The sequence below is a fragment of the Phaseolus vulgaris genome, chromosome 10 (genome assembly GCF_000499845.2).
Source record: "Phaseolus vulgaris cultivar G19833 chromosome 10, P. vulgaris v2.0, whole genome shotgun sequence".
In the NCBI taxonomy this organism is placed as follows: domain Eukaryota; kingdom Viridiplantae; phylum Streptophyta; class Magnoliopsida; order Fabales; family Fabaceae; genus Phaseolus; species Phaseolus vulgaris.
In genome coordinates, this window is record NC_023750.2 from 43,572,031 (window position 1) to 43,590,295 (window position 18,265).

General features: G+C 31.8%; 2 protein-coding genes across 2 annotated transcripts; both read left to right on the plus strand.

The window, feature by feature from the left end:
* Positions 1 to 5,260: 5,260 nt before the first annotated feature.
* LOC137818130 (putative pentatricopeptide repeat-containing protein At3g15930) lies at positions 5,261 to 7,766 on the plus strand. Its single transcript, XM_068621367.1, has one exon. It carries the CDS (start codon positions 5,431 to 5,433, stop codon positions 7,669 to 7,671), a length of 2,241 nt encoding a protein of 746 aa, XP_068477468.1. The 5' UTR covers positions 5,261 to 5,430; the 3' UTR covers positions 7,672 to 7,766.
* A 553-nt stretch (positions 7,767 to 8,319) lies between these two features.
* LOC137818132 (uncharacterized) lies at positions 8,320 to 12,922 on the plus strand. The gene is made up of 11 exons (XM_068621369.1): positions 8,320 to 8,739; positions 8,906 to 8,981; positions 9,094 to 9,179; positions 9,769 to 9,862; positions 9,943 to 10,019; positions 10,225 to 10,352; positions 10,765 to 10,836; positions 11,430 to 11,500; positions 11,768 to 11,843; positions 12,504 to 12,647; positions 12,734 to 12,922. Exons 1-11 carry the CDS (start codon positions 8,485 to 8,487, stop codon positions 12,771 to 12,773), a joined length of 1,119 nt encoding a protein of 372 aa, XP_068477470.1. The 5' UTR covers positions 8,320 to 8,484; the 3' UTR covers positions 12,774 to 12,922.
* Positions 12,923 to 18,265: the final 5,343 nt, after the last annotated feature.

Here is an 18,265-nt window from a genome sequence, read left to right on the forward strand (position 1 = left end):
AACCAAGGCTATCCTCTACCGAAACTTGTGAAATTCCGGCCTAATTTCTGCAATTTCATTTTGGGTCTGTACTGCGCTGAAAAAAATTCACACAAGCACTTTCGTATGTTGTTTGCACTCAGGCAAGGAGGAACGTCCGTAAACGAATCACAAAAAGAAGATACGGGGAAGAAAAGCCAGGACGTTTTGTTTTCGGAAAACCGGTTTTGTTGACTCTCGGTCTGGGACTTACTGCGACTTACTCCTTGGGTATTTTGGTCTGAAATTTTTACCAGACACTCTTCACTGTGTTAGTTGAGTTTTGGCTGAGGTTTGAGCCCCAGATTCGTCCCACGAGATTCGCAATAAATTTTTTATTCGTCATTGCCAAGGCTGAAAGGAAGGTTTGTTTGTGTGTGAAACTGTTTGATTCTTTTCGTGGGGGAATACTCATCCGTTTGACCTGAAATCTCTCCCGTTTTGTCCCAAATTCAGTGGAGATTCTTGGGTGGAATTTCAGGAAAAAACCATTCCGGAAGAATTTTTTAGAAATTTTGTAAAAACCAAGGCTATCCTCTACCGAAACTTGTGAAATTCCGGCCTAATATCTGCAATTTCATTCTGCGTCCGTACTGCGCTGAAAAAAATTCACACAAGCACTTTCGTATGTTGTTTGCACGCAGGCAAGGAGGAACGTCCATACACGAATCACAAAAAGAAGATACGGGGAAGAAAAGCCAGGACGTTTTGTTTTCGGAAAACCGGTTTTGTTCACTCTCGCTCTGGGACTTACTGCGCCTTACTCCTTGGGTATTTTGGTCTGAAATTTTTACCAGACACTCGTCACTGTGTCTATTGAGTTTTGGCTGAGGTTTGAGCCCCAGATTCGTCCCACGAGATTCGCAATAAATTTTTTATTCGTCACTGCCAGGGCTGAAAGGAAGGTTCGTTTGTGTGTGAAACTGTTTGATTCTTTTCGTGGGTGAATACTCATCCGTTTGACCTGAAATCTCTCCCGTTTTGTCCCAAATTCAGTGGAGATTCTTGGGTGGAATTTCAGGAAAAAACCATTCCGGAAGAATTTTTCAGAAATTTTGTAAAAACCAAGGCTATCCTCTACCGAAACTTGTGAAATTCCGGCCTAATTTCTGCAATTTGATTATAGGTCCGTACTGCGCTGAAAAAAATTCACACAAGCACTTTCGTATGTTGTTTGCACCCAGGCAAGGAGGAACGTCCGTAAACGAATCACAAAAAGAAGATACGGGGAAGAAAAGCCAGGACGTTTTGTTTTCGGAAAACTGGTTTTGTTTACTCTGGGTCTGGGACTTACTGCGCCTTACTCCTTGGGTATTTTGGTCTGAAATTTTTACCAGACACTCGTCACTGTGTCTCTTGAGTTTTGGCTGAGGTTTGAGCCCCAGATTCGTCCCACGAGATTCGCAATAAATTTTTTATTCGTCACTGCCAGGGCTGAAAGGAAGGTTCGTTTCTGTGTGAAACTGTTTGATTCTTTTCGTGGGTGAATACTCATCCGTTTGACCTGAAATCTCTCCCGTTTTGTCCCAAATTCAGTGGAGATTCTTGGGTGGAATTTCAGGAAAAAACCATTCCGGAAGAATTTTTCAGAAATTTTGTAAAAACAAAGGCTATCATCCTCTACCGAAACTTGTGAAATTCCGGCCTAATTTCTGCCATTTCATTCTGGGTCCGTACTGCGCTGAAAAAAATTCACACAAGCACTTCCATATGTTGTTTGCACCCAGGCAAGGAGGAACGTCCATAAACGAATCACAAAAAGAAGATACGGGGAAGAAAAGCCAGGACGTTTTGTTTTCGGAAAACCGGTTTTGTTCACTCTCGGTCTGGGACTTACTGCGCCTTACTCCTTGAGTATTTTGGTATGAAATTTTTACCAGACATTCGTCATTGTGTCTATTGAGTTTTAGCTGAGATTTGAGCCCCAGACTCGTCCCACAAGATTCGCAACAAATGTCTTATTGATCACTTTACGGGCTTAAAGAAAGGAAGGTTCGTTTGTGTGTGAAACAGTTTGATTTTTTTCCTCGGTAAATACTCATCCGTTTGACCCGAAATCTGTCGCGTTTTGTCCCAAATTCAGTGGAGATTCTTACCAGGAAAACACCATTTCGGAAGAATTTTTCCAAAATTTTGTGCAAACCAAGGCTATCCTCTAGCAAAACTTGTGAAATTTCGTCCTACGTTCTGTAATTTGTTTTGGGGTTCGTATTGCGCTGAAAAAATTCACACAACTACTTTCGTATGTTATTTGCACCCAGGTAAGGAGGCACGTCCATAAACAGATCACAGAAAGAAGATACGAGGAAGAAAAGTCAGGATGTTTTGTTTTCCGAAAACCGGTTTTGTTCACTCTCGGTCTGGGACTTACTGTGCCTTACTCCTTGGGTATTTTGGTATGAAATTTTTACCAGACATTCGTAATTGTGTCTATTGATTTTGGCTGAGATTTGAGCCCCAGACTCGTCCCACAAGATTCGCAACAAATTTCTTATTGATCACTGCACAGGCTGAAAGAAAGGAAGGTTCGTTTGTGTGTGAAACTGTTTGATTTTTTTCCTAGGTGAATACTCATCCGTTTGACCCGAAATCTGTCGCGTTTTGTCCCAAATTCAGTGGAGATTCTTACCAGGAAAAACCATTTCGGGAGAATTTTTTCGAAATTTTGTGCAAACCAAGGCTATCCTCTAGCAAAACTTGTGAAATTTCGCCCTACTTTCTGTAATTTTTTTTCGGGTTCGTATTGCGCTGAAAAAATTCAAACAAGTACTTTCGTATGTTTTTTGCACCCAGGTAAGGAGACACGTCCATAAACAGATCACAGAAAGAAGATACAAGGAAGAAAAGTCATGACGTTTTGTGTTCGGAAAACCGGTTTTGTTCACCCTCGGTCTGGGACTTACTGGGTCTTACTCCTTGGGTATTTTGGTATGAAATTTTTACCAGACATTCGTCATTGTGTCTATTGAGTTTTGGCTGAGATTTGAGCCCCAGACTCGTCCCACAAGATTCGTAACAAATTTCTTATTGATCACTGCACGGGCTGAAAGAAAGGAAGGTTCGTTTGTGTGTGAAACTGTTTGATTTCCTTGGTGAATACTCATCCGTTTGACCCGAAATCTGTCACGTTTTGTCCCAAATTCAGTGGAGATTCTTACCAGGAAAAAACCATTTCGGGAGAATTTTTCCGAAATTTTGTGCAAACCAAGGCTATCCTCTAGCAAAACTTGTGAAATTTCGTCCTACTTTCTGTAATTTTTTTTCGGGTCCGTATTGCACTGAAAAAATTCACACAAGTACTTTCGTATGTTATTTGCACCCAAGTAAGGAGGCACGTCCATAAACAGATCACAAAAAGAAGATATGTGGAAGAAAAACCAGGACGTTTTGTTTTCGGAAAACCGATTTTGTTCACTCTCGGTCTGGGACTTACTGGGCCTTACTCCTTGGGTATTTTGGTCTGAAATTTTTACCACACATTCGTCATTGTGTCTATTGAGATTTGGTTGAGATTTGAGCCCCAGACTCGTCCCACAAGATTCGCAACAAATTTCTTATTGATCATTGCACGGGCTTAAAGAAAGGAAGGTTCGTTTGTGTGTGAAACTGTTTGATTTTTTTCCTGGGTGAATACTCATCCGTTTGACACGAAATTTATCGCGTTTTGTCCCAAATTCAATGGATATTCTTACGTGGAATTTCAGGAAAAAACCATTTTGGGAGAATTTTTCAGAAATTTTGTGCAAACCAAGGTTATCCTCTAAGAAAACTTGTGGAATTTCGCTATACTTTCTGCAATATTCTATCATGTGACCATATCAATAATATACTAGATTTAACATATGTATATTTTTAAAATTATTGTTTACTATTCCGAACTCAAGTTCTTGATAATATTGTTTGGGTTAATCACCATATTTGAAATATTATTTGTTTTGGAAATTAGTCTATTTTTCTTTCATTTTTCTCAATTTAAAAGTTAAATCCAAAGAAGATAAAGCGTCCAAAAAAAACTTATATTCTTATTCAATTGTGTTAACTATATTATTGATATCATCACTTTCCAAATAACATATTACTAAATAGTATCAATAAACAATGGAGAATAAAGTAGAAACAAAACTTTTATAAGGAATCAATAAACAATGGAGATCAAAATAGAAATAAAACTTTTGCGAGACTAAAATGAAAAAGAAAAAAAAATCAATTAAGAAGAGTATAAAACAATAATACAGGTGTTATTCCTAATGAATCACTTACATATAAAACTAATCACTTAATAACTAACCTGAATCAAAGTAGTTATAATTTTTTTAGGGTTAATTAATTAAGTACTTAGAATTTTTATATTTTTCAGTTGGATTTTTGTTATTTTTTTTTTAACTCGGTTAGCATGTCATATTGCTTACTTTTTTCACATGTAAAAAATGTAAGGTTATTTAGTTAATATAAAATAATCTTATGGTAAATATAAAATGACGAATGACTTTTATTGTTTTAATTGAAAATGTATTAGTTAACAAGAAACAATCGTCATCATTTATATTAATGGTAGTGACGGTCTTTTGATTGTTGTAGGTAATGTCCTAGAAGTCATTGTACATCATGAATTTGTTATCTAATATGTTTTCAATAAAAGTCACAATTGTTTTAATTGAAAATGTGTTATGTAATAAGAGACTATCGTCATCGTCTACATTAATGGTAATGACATTGAGGATTCTTTGATCACTTTAGGTGATATCATGGAAGTCAGCATGGAGTATAACAACTTTGTTATCTAATACGTTTTTAATAAAAATCACTAATATTTTAATTGAAAACACGAGAGATTATCGTCATCATCTACGTCAGTCGTTGTAGGTGATGTCATGGAAGTCATCAAAGAACATAGTGACCTTGTTATTTAATACATTTTCAATAAAAGTCATAAAAATCACTTGTCATTTTACATTAATGGTAATATCATTTTATATTAATCACAAAAATTTCCTCACACCTTAACGAATAAAATTAAATACATAGACTAAGTTGAAAATATAATTTTTTTAATACTCAATAGAAAAAAAAAAAACTTGATTAAAAATATCTAGATTTATAAGAAACTTAAATTCAAATTTATTGAAAACAAAATCAAACTTTTCATTAAATATCATAATCAAAGTATTACTAAAAACTAGAAAGTTATTTAAGCTAATGAAATAATACTAAGTGCATGTTTCACATATCTCCTTGTACAACAAATAATTGTACCTTCAAACTCATCCCTTGGATTGGAAGTGTGGTTCTCTTTTGTTGTGGAATTGAAGTAGAATCATGAAGAAGCACAAAACATGAATGAATACTTGTGACATTGATCTTACATACAGTTAAAATAAGGTTGTATTGGTGAGTGAGGTGACATGTTCTCCAATGTTATCTTTGCCAACTCCCTTGTTCTTTTCACTTGCAACCTTCACACTTCCATTTTCTTGGTTCCCTAATAGAGTGATTTCTAACACTCTTGCTACTATGTGTTCTTCAAACTGCTTTGAAGAATCTCCAATATCTTTGCTTGAGAGGTGCAAGTCCATGTACCAGCTAAAGCAAATTCACTCCCACATCGTCAAAATTGGTCTCTCTTCATACCCTTTATTTCAAAATAGAGTCTTAGCCTTCTGTTGTGCTCATCAATCAGGGGATATGGACTATGCCCGTCAGGTGTTTGACACAATCACGCAGCCAACTGCGTTCACTTGGAATACCATGATCAAGGGGTATTCTAGGATCAACCGCCCTGAGAATGGAATTTCCATGTATCTGTTAATGCTGGCTAATAGCATCAAGCCTGACCGTTTTACATTTCCGTTCTTGTTGAAGGGATTTACCAGTGATATGGCTTCGCAGCATGGGAAAGTGTTACTTAACCATGCAGTGAAGCATGGATTTGATTCTAATTTGTTTGTTCAAAAGGCTTTCATACATATGTTTTCCTTGTGTGGGCTTGTGGATTTGGCTCGCAAGGTTTTTTGTATGGGTGATGCGTGGGAAGTAGTTACCTGGAATATAATGTTATCTGGGTATAACAGAGTTAAGCAATTTAAGAAATCAAAGAAGCTTTTCATTGAGATGGAGAAGAGAGGAGTGTCGCCCAATTCAGTTACACTAGTATTGATGCTTTCTGCATTCTCCAAATTGAAGGATTTAGATGGGGGCAAGAACATTTTTAAGTATATTAAGGAAGGTATTGTTGAACCTAATCTCATATTGGAAAATGCTTTGATTGATATGTTTGCTTCTTGTGGAGAAATGGATGCCGCACAAGGTGTTTTTGACAATATGAAGGCTCGAGATGTTATTTCTTGGACTTCAATTGTTACTGGGTTTTCCAATGTGGGTGAAATTAATTTAGCTCGGAAGTATTTTGATCAAATGCCTGAGAGAGATTATGTTTCTTGGACTGCTATGATTGATGGCTACCTTAGAATGAACCGTTTCATAGAGGTTTTATCACTCTTCCGTGAGATGCAAATATCAAATGTGAAACCTGACGAGTTCACCATGGTTAGCATTCTAACAGCTTGTGCGCATCTGGGAGCACTTGAGCTAGGGGAATGGGTCAAGACTTACATTGACAAAAAAAGTATTAAAAATGATACTTTTGTAGGGAATGCTCTGATAGACATGTATTTCAAATGTGGGAATGTTGGAAAAGCAAAAACAGTATTTAAGGAAATGCGTCAGAAAGACAAATTTACCTGGACAGGGATGATAGTTGGCCTTGCCATTAATGGCCATGGTGAAGAAGCTCTTGCCATGTTTTCAAGTATGATAGAGGCTTCAGTTACACCAGACGAGATAACCTATATTGGTGTTCTGTGTGCATGCACACATGCAGGCATGGTAGAGAAAGGAAAAAGTTTTTTCACTGCCATGACCATGCAACATGGAATTAAACCTAATGTTACACATTATGGATGCATGGTTGATCTCCTTGGTCGAGCTGGGCATTTAGAAGAAGCCATTGAAGTCATAGTGAATATGCCGATTAAACCAAATTCAATTGTTTGGGGATCCCTTCTTGGTGCTTGTAGAGTCCACAAAAATGTGCATCTAGCAGAAATGGCAGCTAAACAAATTCTTGAGTTAGAGCCTGAAAATGGGGCTGTTTATGTCTTGCTGTGTAATATATATGCTGCCTGTGAGAGATGGGAAAACTTGCGTCAGGTCAGGAAAATGATGATGGAGAGGGGAATCAAGAAAACACCAGGTTGCAGTTTGATGGAGTTGAATGGCAATGTTTATGAATTTGTTGCTGGGGATCAGTCACATCCTCAATCTAAAGATATATATGCGAAGTTAGAAAACATGATGCAAGACTTGATAAAAGCAGGGTACTCACCTGATACATCAGAGGTTTTCCTTGATCTAGGGGAAGAGGATAAGGAGACTGCACTTTACCGGCATAGTGAGAAGTTGGCTATTGCTTATGCCCTTCTTAGTTCAGGGCCTGGAGTTACTATAAGAATAGTTAAGAACCTTAGAATGTGTGTGGATTGTCACCATATGGCAAAGCTGGTGTCAGAAGCTTACAACAGGGAACTAATAATTAGAGATAAAACCAGATTCCATCATTTCAGGCATGGTTCATGTTCATGTAATAATTTCTGGTAAACATTTTAACAAGATCCAGAAGAGTAGCTGCAAGCCTATTAAGTAGCGAAGTTCTAACATTAACACAGAAATATATATCCTATACTCTTTGTGCATGAGTATTTCATGTCAATTTTGATCTCATTTAAGTCGTTATAGAAACTTGACATCGACCCTCACTTTGTGTGTGGCAACTATATTGACTGTCACAATTAAATTTATTTTAAACATGATCTGATCCAATCTAAAATCTAATATTTTTTTATTGAAAAACTGTGTATGGAATAAGGATGCAGGAGAGTTGAGGGTAAAAAATGTTAAAGCTTTGAACCCGTATATGATATATCAAACTTAAATTGACAAGTTATTCACAGTGAACATAGCATAAAAAGGGCAAGAAAAAATCCAAGTTGAAGTTGATCGAGGTTGCAAATATTAATCCTCAGCTCGTGTTAGTTTTGTTTTTGTCCTGTCACAAATATTTTGTGCAAATCTATACTAATATACAAAGATAATAGAGATTTTTGTGTACATGTTTTATGCAACTTTGTCCTTATTCTCACAACATTTTAATATCTCTTTTACGAAAACTTTTGTGTGAATTGCTAATTTTATTCTGATAACTTTAAAAAAAATGCAAACACACGTGGTGTGTTCTCACTAGTTCTCACGATATTGCACAATATGAGGACTACGTTTAAGTGGGGACATCAACCGCAATTTATGAAGCAACCAAGAAAAGATAAACATAAAACAAATTTTTTTTGCTAGATTCGATGGTTATGTTCACTTTGAACCGTTGAGTCACCTCTGCCATTGATCACAAACCCAACAATGGCCTTTTCTGCCATGTTTTCTCCCACTCTCAACCTTGCCATTTCTTCCACCACATACTGCTGTAAAAGAAGAACATCAACCACACGAAGTGTTACAGTGAGAGCTAGCTCCACAGAGAAGGGTGAACCCGAGGACAAAGATGCCTCAGCATTCAACCCTTTCGGGTTTGTCACTGACAACCCTTCAAGCCGCAGTGCTATTCAATTGCCTCAGAGCCCTGCTGAGGATGGCAACGTTGGCCAAATGCTTTATGTACCAATCTTTCTTTTCTCCTTCTACTTCCTTTGATTCTTGATGATATTGAAGACTTTATGTTGTTTATGCATGACATGATGCTTCTTCAACTATTAATCTTTGATTGAATAGTGATGATGGTTTTCATTGAGTGGGAATGTAGTAATAGTTTTTGTGTTGCTAGAGGATAGAAGACAAGGGCAAGGAATACGGGTCATACGTTAAATCTGGCAAGTTAAGGTGGTTTGTCAGAGAAACTGGTATTGTTTATTTCTTAGCTGAGGAATTGGTTTCTAATTTTCATTTTTCAAGTTTAAGAAATGTATGGAGAATTCACCCTTTTGGATTTTTTTCCTTCTCCTATTTTTGCAGGGTCAGCAAGTAGCAGAAGAGGAACAATTGTCTTCCTTCATGGTGCCCCTACGCAATCTTATAGCTACCGAGTTGTTATGTCTCAGGTTATCATGCTATCTGTGTTCATATACTTCTATTTTGTATACTACACGGGTTTAGGTAAACAGAAAATTAATCTAAACATGATCTTCTGAGCTGAATAAATGATTTTGACCTTCTCATATAAGCCAATTCTCAGAAGGGAAAAATTTAAAAATTCTTTAAATGTTGTTGTGGAGTTCTTCGGTCAGAATTAGAGTTTCATCACTGTAATTTGTGTAATAACGAGGTAAAACTCAATTCCTGATTGGAAAATAGAACAACACAATCAATTGTATATTTTGTCCTTTTCAAAACAGTTAAACTCTTGACCAGTCAATAATGAACTATATGTTGGAAAGACCAGCTGCTACTAGCCTACCTCTACCTATCTTTGTAGGTAACTCATGAATGATTTGATTAAAGTACTTATTGTTCCCTTCTTTCTTCAGATCATGAGTGAGCTAAAATATGCTTCTCTAATAGATTTTTAGCATTACTTGTTCTTGATTTTACACTGTCACTTTACCTTCATTACATGTTTTTCAGCATCTTACGATTAATCTTTTTAAAGTTTCTCAGTTTTTTTTTTTAATTTTCTTCCTCTTAAAACAGTTATCGGATGCAGGGTTCCATTGCTTTGCACCAGACTGGATAGGATTTGGTTTCAGTGATAAACCACAGCCAGGATATGGTTTTGATTATACAGGTTTTATAATGAAAACACCTTCTATCATGAAGCAGTTTTTCCTGCAGAAACCTCTAATGTTTTTCTTTCATTTCTCATAGAAAAGGAGTTCCACGATGCATTGGATAAACTACTTCAGGTTTTAGAGGTCACATCTCCCTTTTTCCTAGTTGTCCAGGTAAAACTAAAGAATGAATAATACAATCAGTAGTTAGTAGCATTTTTTGCATTCAAAATTTTGTGAAACGATGTGATGTGACACAATTACATATTAAACAATGGAATGCATCTCTTGGAATAAATGTATATTCTAGTTGCATTTGAGTTTTGTGAACTCCTTACTAAATTCTGTGTCTAAAATATGGTCGCAATTTTCCTTTAAGGGATTTCTTGTAGGTTCATATGGACTAACTTGGGCCCTCAAGAACTCAAGCAAGATATCAAAGCTAGCAATACTAAACAGTCCATTAACAGATTCATCTTCCATTCCTGGACTTTTTCAGCAGCTAAGGTTTGCTTCTTACAGTACCAATGAGTGCATAACTAAATTTCTCTGCTAAATCTATACTAAAGTTCTGTAGATTTTTCTCTCTATTTCAATCACTTGAGGCTATGGAGCACTGTGTTCACTTTCAACAGATATTGTAAAGGACAAAATTTTCAAGAAAATCTTAACATGGGTCTAGTAACTGAATATTTCTTCAACCAAAGAACAACCTTATTCCTATTCCGGTGAAGTTGGCTGTACAAATCCTAAACTGAAGGAGAGTGTTCCATGACAGTTTTTACCAATGAATTTTTGTGGATGAATGATGTGGCAAAGCTGATCTTAATGCTGCTTTTGTCTGTTGTGACATGTTGGCTGTTTGATCTTGATTCATATACTATACTAACTCCATTGATGTCTTTTCTTTTGTTTCTAGAATTCCTCTGTATGGTGAATTTACAAGCCAGAATGCTATCATTGCTGAGCGGTTTATTGAAGGAGGTAGCCCGTATGTATCCAAAAATTGTACATGACTATTGGCTGGTAATTTTATAAATTGAAGCTGCAAACTGCAACTTATTATGCCATTTCCAAAGCTCTTAAAACATCTTGTATAGTTTTTCACAGCTTGAAGTAAACATTTTTTTTATACAAACTTTCATGTTATGCATTACTATACAACTTGACATCTCAGCTAGGCGGACACTTCAAGTAAAATTGAAGTAAACAATTTAACTAGCTTAGGAATATAAACTAACAATTCTGGATATCTATTAACCCTTCATGTGACTTGCTTTATAAACATGTTACTCCAATACTATAAACTAAGGAATGTTCATACTAGGTTTTAGCACCACCTTAAGTAGTAAGGGTTACACTTATGCCAATCTCCTTGTCCTTCATTTAATGCATTGCTCAAAGACTTTGAAGTATTGCAGTTTTAGTGCATGCAGCATTCAGCATACTCATTGCTGTTTTCAGTAACCCACCAAAGCAAACATATTTTCTTGTTAAAGCATTAAAATGTGAATTAAGGAAATAATACTTCCACAAACTATAATTTTTTATGGATCTTGTTCTTACAGATGATCTATTTTGCAGTTACGTTCTAAAAAATGAAAAGGCTGACGTGTACCGGTTACCTTATCTGTCAAGCAGTGGACCTGGATTTGGTTAGTGACAAACAGGACATCACTTTGGTGGTCTCAATTTTCTGCTTGTAAATCAATTTTAAAGAAACTGTTTATGTTATATGGAGGAAGTGAATTTGTGCTAAGTTCAGAGTGATGTCCATGAAAAATTATTGTGCCTGATATATTTCAGTTGAGTCACTGGAAAATCCATGGTGTATTAACGATAAATTTATGTAATGAACAAGAGTAAAACTAATTTTGCTGACTTAGTGCTAGTAACAATGAAGTTTCTGATGTTGTTTTCAGCTCTACTTGAAGCTGCAAGAAAAGCTAACTTCAAAGGTACTTTCAGTCAAATAGCAGAAGGATTTGCAACTGAGAGGTACATTAATTTCATGATTTATTATTATTATTATTATTTTGGAATTGCTAAGTTGTTCTTGATAGAGGAATCTGGGGAACTAAACATCTGGGTGGCAACAGTAACTCTCACACAAGAATAAAGTTTGCTTTTCGGCAGTTACATGTTGGGAGATTGGAACATTTTTAATGTGACATATATAGTATATAATATACACTGTTAGTTTGGATCCTCTAAAATTACTGAAGATAAAATAAGTTATTCTAATCATCAATAAGAAATCAGCGATTGATATTTTTTTTTTTATAAAAACTTTCATATTAGACATCTTGACATCTCAGCTAAGCCTCGATTAACAACAATCATCTCATTATGAAAAAAATATTATTAAAAAAAATAAAAAAAAATAGAAAAACTAGACCAAAACTCATATATTAACAAAAACGATACATAGGTATATGTAGACTATATCTATTTATAAAAAAAGTTATAAAAACTGACTAGATGGAAGCCCTTAATGAAATGATTCTCTATGAATAAAATTAACGGTTGATATTTCAACATATTAATTGTTTGATATGCATGTGTATGTAATGAAAACTCTAATTTGTGGGAAGGGGTGAAAATCAAAATCCTACCCTAAACTTACAGTGATAACTAGGTTTTGTAATTTGATTACAGATGGGATAAACCAATACTTGTTGGTTGGGGATTATCAGACAAATACTTGCCTCAGTCTGTAGCAGAGCAGTTTCAGAAAGGAAATCCAGCACAGATCCAGCTGAAATTGATAGAAGGAGCAGGTCATATGCCACAAGAGGACTGGTAAACAACTTTGACATAGGATTCCATTTAATAGAGAAATATTATATTCAACCAACTAAGAATATACCCTTTTGAATTTTTGACAGGCCTGAGAAAGTTGTTGATGCTTTCAGAATGTTCTTCTGATTTCAACACCTATCTGACCCTGCTGCAGCCTGCAGGCATCCAAATGCTTATTTCATTGGAAGACAATTTCTGAGTTTCCATGAATTGTAAATTTAGCTTGATTTTTCTTTTCTGTTAATGCTGGACTACTAATAAAATGATATCTTTCTGAGTTTCCATGAACTGTAAACACTATTACTGTCTTTTATAATTCCTCTGAATAATGAGAAAATGTTGAGAGAGACACAAGTTTTGAATAAGATATTTATGATTTAAAATGCATCTTTAACTCTATTTTATTTAACTTAAATAAAAGATCTTTAATAACTTTTAATATTTTATTCAATAGTGTTATAGAACATATAATAGTCTCGCATGTTTAAAGTCTATCTTAACGAGAGTTTGTTAGGTCTATCGAGTCAGTCGCTATCGGACCGTCATTATCGAACCGCACACAAGTTGGTAGTCTTGGTACAGGGAGTGTGTTGAAGATCACACATAGACTGGAAATTATGATATATTTTTTTTATAAGTGAGTGCAAATCTCACCTTATAAATTGGTTTTATGAGTTTGAATTAAATTTAAAGTCCACTTGTTATCCAAAAACATCTTTCTGAAAAAATTCCGAATTTCAAATTAAATAATATCTCTGTGGTTCAGTAGTCAAGATTATCTTAAACTTCTGAAACATTTTTTAAGAAAAAATTTATAATAAAATTTCTAACTCCATCATAACTCAAATCTGAAGTGCAATTGATCTTACCATGTGATATCAACTAATGTTAGGAAGAAATAGTAATATATATATTGAATTATTTAACTTTGTAAACAATAAAGGAAAGATATCATCCACTCTTTAAAGACAGATCCAAAACTCTATCAGCCAGGGACCAAAAACATTTTGTTTTTTATTATTCAAACATCAGAAATTTTACAAATAATCATATAATAAATACTATTTTCTAAAACATTTACTGTTTTTTGCAGGTAAATTTTAAAGTGATTTTTATTGAAATATCTGTTGCCACCGAAAGATTTTATGAAATAGGTACTTGGGTGCGATGGAAAGTTGGCTAACCAAAATATACTAACAATGAATGATTTTGTGAAATGAGGTACACTGTTTGGTGCCAACTATCCATTTTCTTCAATCCTACAATTTTTCATTATTTATTAGGTTTTTTCTTTTATACACTACAACTACAATTTTTAACATTTTTGGGAGATGATACACAATTTCAAAATTTTGGAAGTACAGTATATATTGTACTATAGATTCATATCAAAATTTTATATTCGGTATGTTTAAAATAGTCTCGTATCACTTAAGAGTCGAGATTAATAACAATTTATATATTTCTTCTTTCTCTAACCGATCGAAACATCTTTAAAAATAAAACTGTGACGAAATTTTCTGTTTGAAATATAATACATATTAAAAATATGATTGAATCGTAATAATATATAATTAAGATATAAACATACTTATGAATCAGTTTTATAAAATTTAGTTACTAATATATTATGAAAATCATATAAAAAATTATCTTAACAAAAATGATTTTAACTATTGTGGTTGGAGAAATTTTACATCTAGAGAGATATGATCTTTAGTAAAATAAAGTGATGAATGCAGCATTTGTCTTTCCATCAAAAGAATGAGAAGTCATGGAATGGTGGTTGCAAACACATGAGAGAGTTTAATGAAAGGAAAGTGTCATCATTGCATAATAGTTATAATAACACATTATAGATGATTAATTAATTTATATTATTTACTTTATTTTTTTATATATAATATTTTTTACTCGTAAGAGAGTTCATATTGTTTTCAATAAGAGAAATATTTTCTTTTTTATACGGTATTTCGAGCGAGTATAATTTTCACCATTTTTTCTTTCAATTCGTAAATGTGAAAATTCTTACTTCAATTCGTAAATGTGAAAATTCTTATAAAGTGTTCTTTATATCTTGAACATGTTTTCACAACCACTTCTCTTACAATATATAATAAATGTTTATCACATTTTCAAGATATTTTGAAAAAAAATTATCTTCCAATTTTCTAGGCTAAACTTTTCGGTCTTCAAAATATGTACAATCTCAAGACTTTGGAATGACCATAGTTGAATACATTCAATTAATGAATGACCAAAAGATTCATTGGTCATGAATATACAAAATTAATGAAATCGAGATTCTCAATATTTAATTTTATTAATTATTTTGACTTTTTTCTGTATAATATTTTATGCTATTTTGTAAGAGAGTTTATATTGTTTTCAATAATAGAAACATGTTTGTGTCTTTGTTACAAGATGAATTAAAACAAATAATATCAAACATTTTCAACTATTTTTCTTTATTGCTACATATATAAAGAATACAAAACATAACAATTAAACAATTATATTTGCATAACTTTTTTGTCATAATCTTAACCTATCCATCTACAAAGACTGCTTCCATTGCTGGTAATTTTCTTACACTTAATTTATCATAAATCATAACAAATATTTATTTTTTTTAAAGTATTCATTATAATAATTAATTAATTAATTTAATTATAAATAGTGATTGGAGGAGATAATGTGAAACATTTACAACATCTATTTATATCTGAAGGAGCCAAAGTATTCATCAAAAGACATAATTGAAAAGGAGATGATCAATGAATCCAATGAAAGGTTTTTGGGAAAAAAAAAGGGAGAATCGCTTTTTCTTATGATTCTACAAATCGCTTTGACATTAACTTTTTTGTTTATATTATTATTCAATGTTAATAACTTTTGTTAGAATTTTAATCTTAGTTATTGGAAAATCATATATCTCTTAATTTAATAAATTTTACAATAATAATCAGATAAAACTGAATTATAATATTATTTATAATAATCGTAGGCTGAAATTAAACTAAATACTTTTAACTGTATTTATTGGATTTTTTAATCAAAATTAAACTATTTATATATAATTTTAATAATAAGTATTAATTTTTTAAAATAATAATTTTAAAAATAGAAAATAAATAATGAATTATTCTGTAATGATCTAAATAGTTTATTTTTTATTTTTAATTAAATATTAAATGATAATAATAATAAAATTATTTATATGTAAATTAAATTTAAATTTATTCTAATGTTTAGATTGAATTTTCAATATCTCAATAGTATGCCCACACTATATATATAGGAAATTTCAACGTATTCTATTCTAAGATTGATATTTTCTATAAGTAAATGGGACTTAAACTTATTAATGATTACATTTCAATTAAACATAACATAAATTTAGAATTGAGTTACTTATGTTTATAATACAAATTAATAGTAGTAGTAGGACGAAATTTAATTAAATGTTCCTAATTATATATTTAATAGTAATTAAATTGCATAATTTTGATATTTAATACTAATCCAATATATACTTGTATTATTAATGGTATTAATATCAATTTTGATATTAATTAATAAATGTGTAGCTTAATGCTATTTATGTATAATTTTGATGATTAATATCATTTTGTCAATTTACTATTATGTAGTAGTTCATCATTAAAAATTAAAAATAAATAATAAATTTTTATTTATACTTATTTATTTTAATCTTAAATACTATTTTAATAATAGTAATAATAATTATTATTATATAAAAAGGACCTTAAATACAAGCCTCCTTCATTAAATAAAACCAAACACATTATCATTAAAAACATAAATAGTGTAATTAATTTCTTTAAAATTAAACTAAAATATACCCTTGTTGATTTGAAGTGGCATTAAATATTTTGAAACTTAATTATATATATTCTAGGAAATAGTAAATATAAAAATGAAATGTTATTATTTTTACTCCATTATAAAAATTAAATCACTAATAAAAGTAAGGAAAATATTATGTTTTGGTGAATGTAATTATAAAAGACAATAAAGAAAATTGTTAACTAATACTTTCACTACAAGAAAATCATGAAATAGAAACCAATTTTAGACATAAAAAATAATTAGTTGATATAGTGACTAAATTAGAGATTATTTTAAAAACTAAAAAAAATGGTTTCTAAATTAGTTTTTATTATTGTTAGATGGTTTCTAATTAGCAATCAAGATTTTTTCTACCAAATTTATAATCTAAATAATTGGTAGTTAAAACATTGGTTGCTAATTACATACGGATTTAGAAACTATTTAACAATAATATAAACTAATTTAGAAAAAAAAAATAGTTTCTAAAATGGTCTCTAATTTAGTTACTATTGTAACTAATTATTTTGTCTTATTTTGTCTCTAAAATTAGTTTCTATTAGTGTTCGTATGATATATTTGTACGGATTCCTCTTAAGGTTACTTTATATTTTTCAATTATTTTTGACTTCAACTATTCAAAAAAAAATACATATGCTTAGAAAAAAACTCTAGTCGTTGAAATTAATTTATAAGTATTTAATTGTTCATTTCATATTTATATTTATATTTATTGAATGGACCACGTTTTGTATATTATTTTTTTTTTAATTTGAACGGCTATAATTAAAGTCAAATGAAGTGTAATTATTCTTAACCTAGGTAATCACGTTTGAAAAGATTGATAACCTTAATGACCCAAACTTACATCATTATCATGCACTAATTTCAAATTGAAGCTTATGCTTATTTACTTCATTACTTTGACATGCATTTTATTAATAGGGAAAAGGAAATGGTATCATTATGATATGGAGTTAATGAAAATTAATTACCATTAAGTGTACTATGTTGAATACTTTTATTCATTAAACATACTTTAAATTGTTTAATATATAATAATAAATGTGTTATGTAAGAACTACAAATAATATGTTACAAAAACACAATTAATAATGATATAAATAAAATATCTCTCTCTTAATACTTGTTACTTGATCTTAAACAGCAGAATAAAAACAATGCCATGTTTTCAGATAATTATCTTCTATAAATATTAAACAAAACTAAAAAACATTCATTGTATAGAAATTACTTAAATAATTTAATGCATTTTTAAATAATTAATAAAATGCATTTACTACTTTTTTAATTAGTAGCTTTAAAATACTCTCCCTCTCTTTCTCTCCCATCTGTAGGAACTAAGAACTACAATAATTTTTCTTGATTTTAACAAAATATTTGTAAAATCAATTAATTGTTTCTTTTTTTTTTATGAGAAAAGTTTTGTTGATAGATAACATATATCTAACCCTGTTTACAATAATATTTTTAAATTAAAAATAAAATAAAATATTAATTTATTATAGTGTGAAATGTATGTTTTTGGTGTTGAGAATATTAATATATCAGCACTCTTTTTTTATTATTATTTTGCAACTACATTTTTTCTTGGTATGAGAGAAAAAAATAAAAATGAGAGGCATAAGTGATTGACTAAATAGTAAATACAATAGCAGAAACCAATGAGAAGATGCCAAGGTTGGTGCATGAGATGCAATAATGCACTCTCTCAGAGAAACTCCACAAGATACCAGATCAAGGGT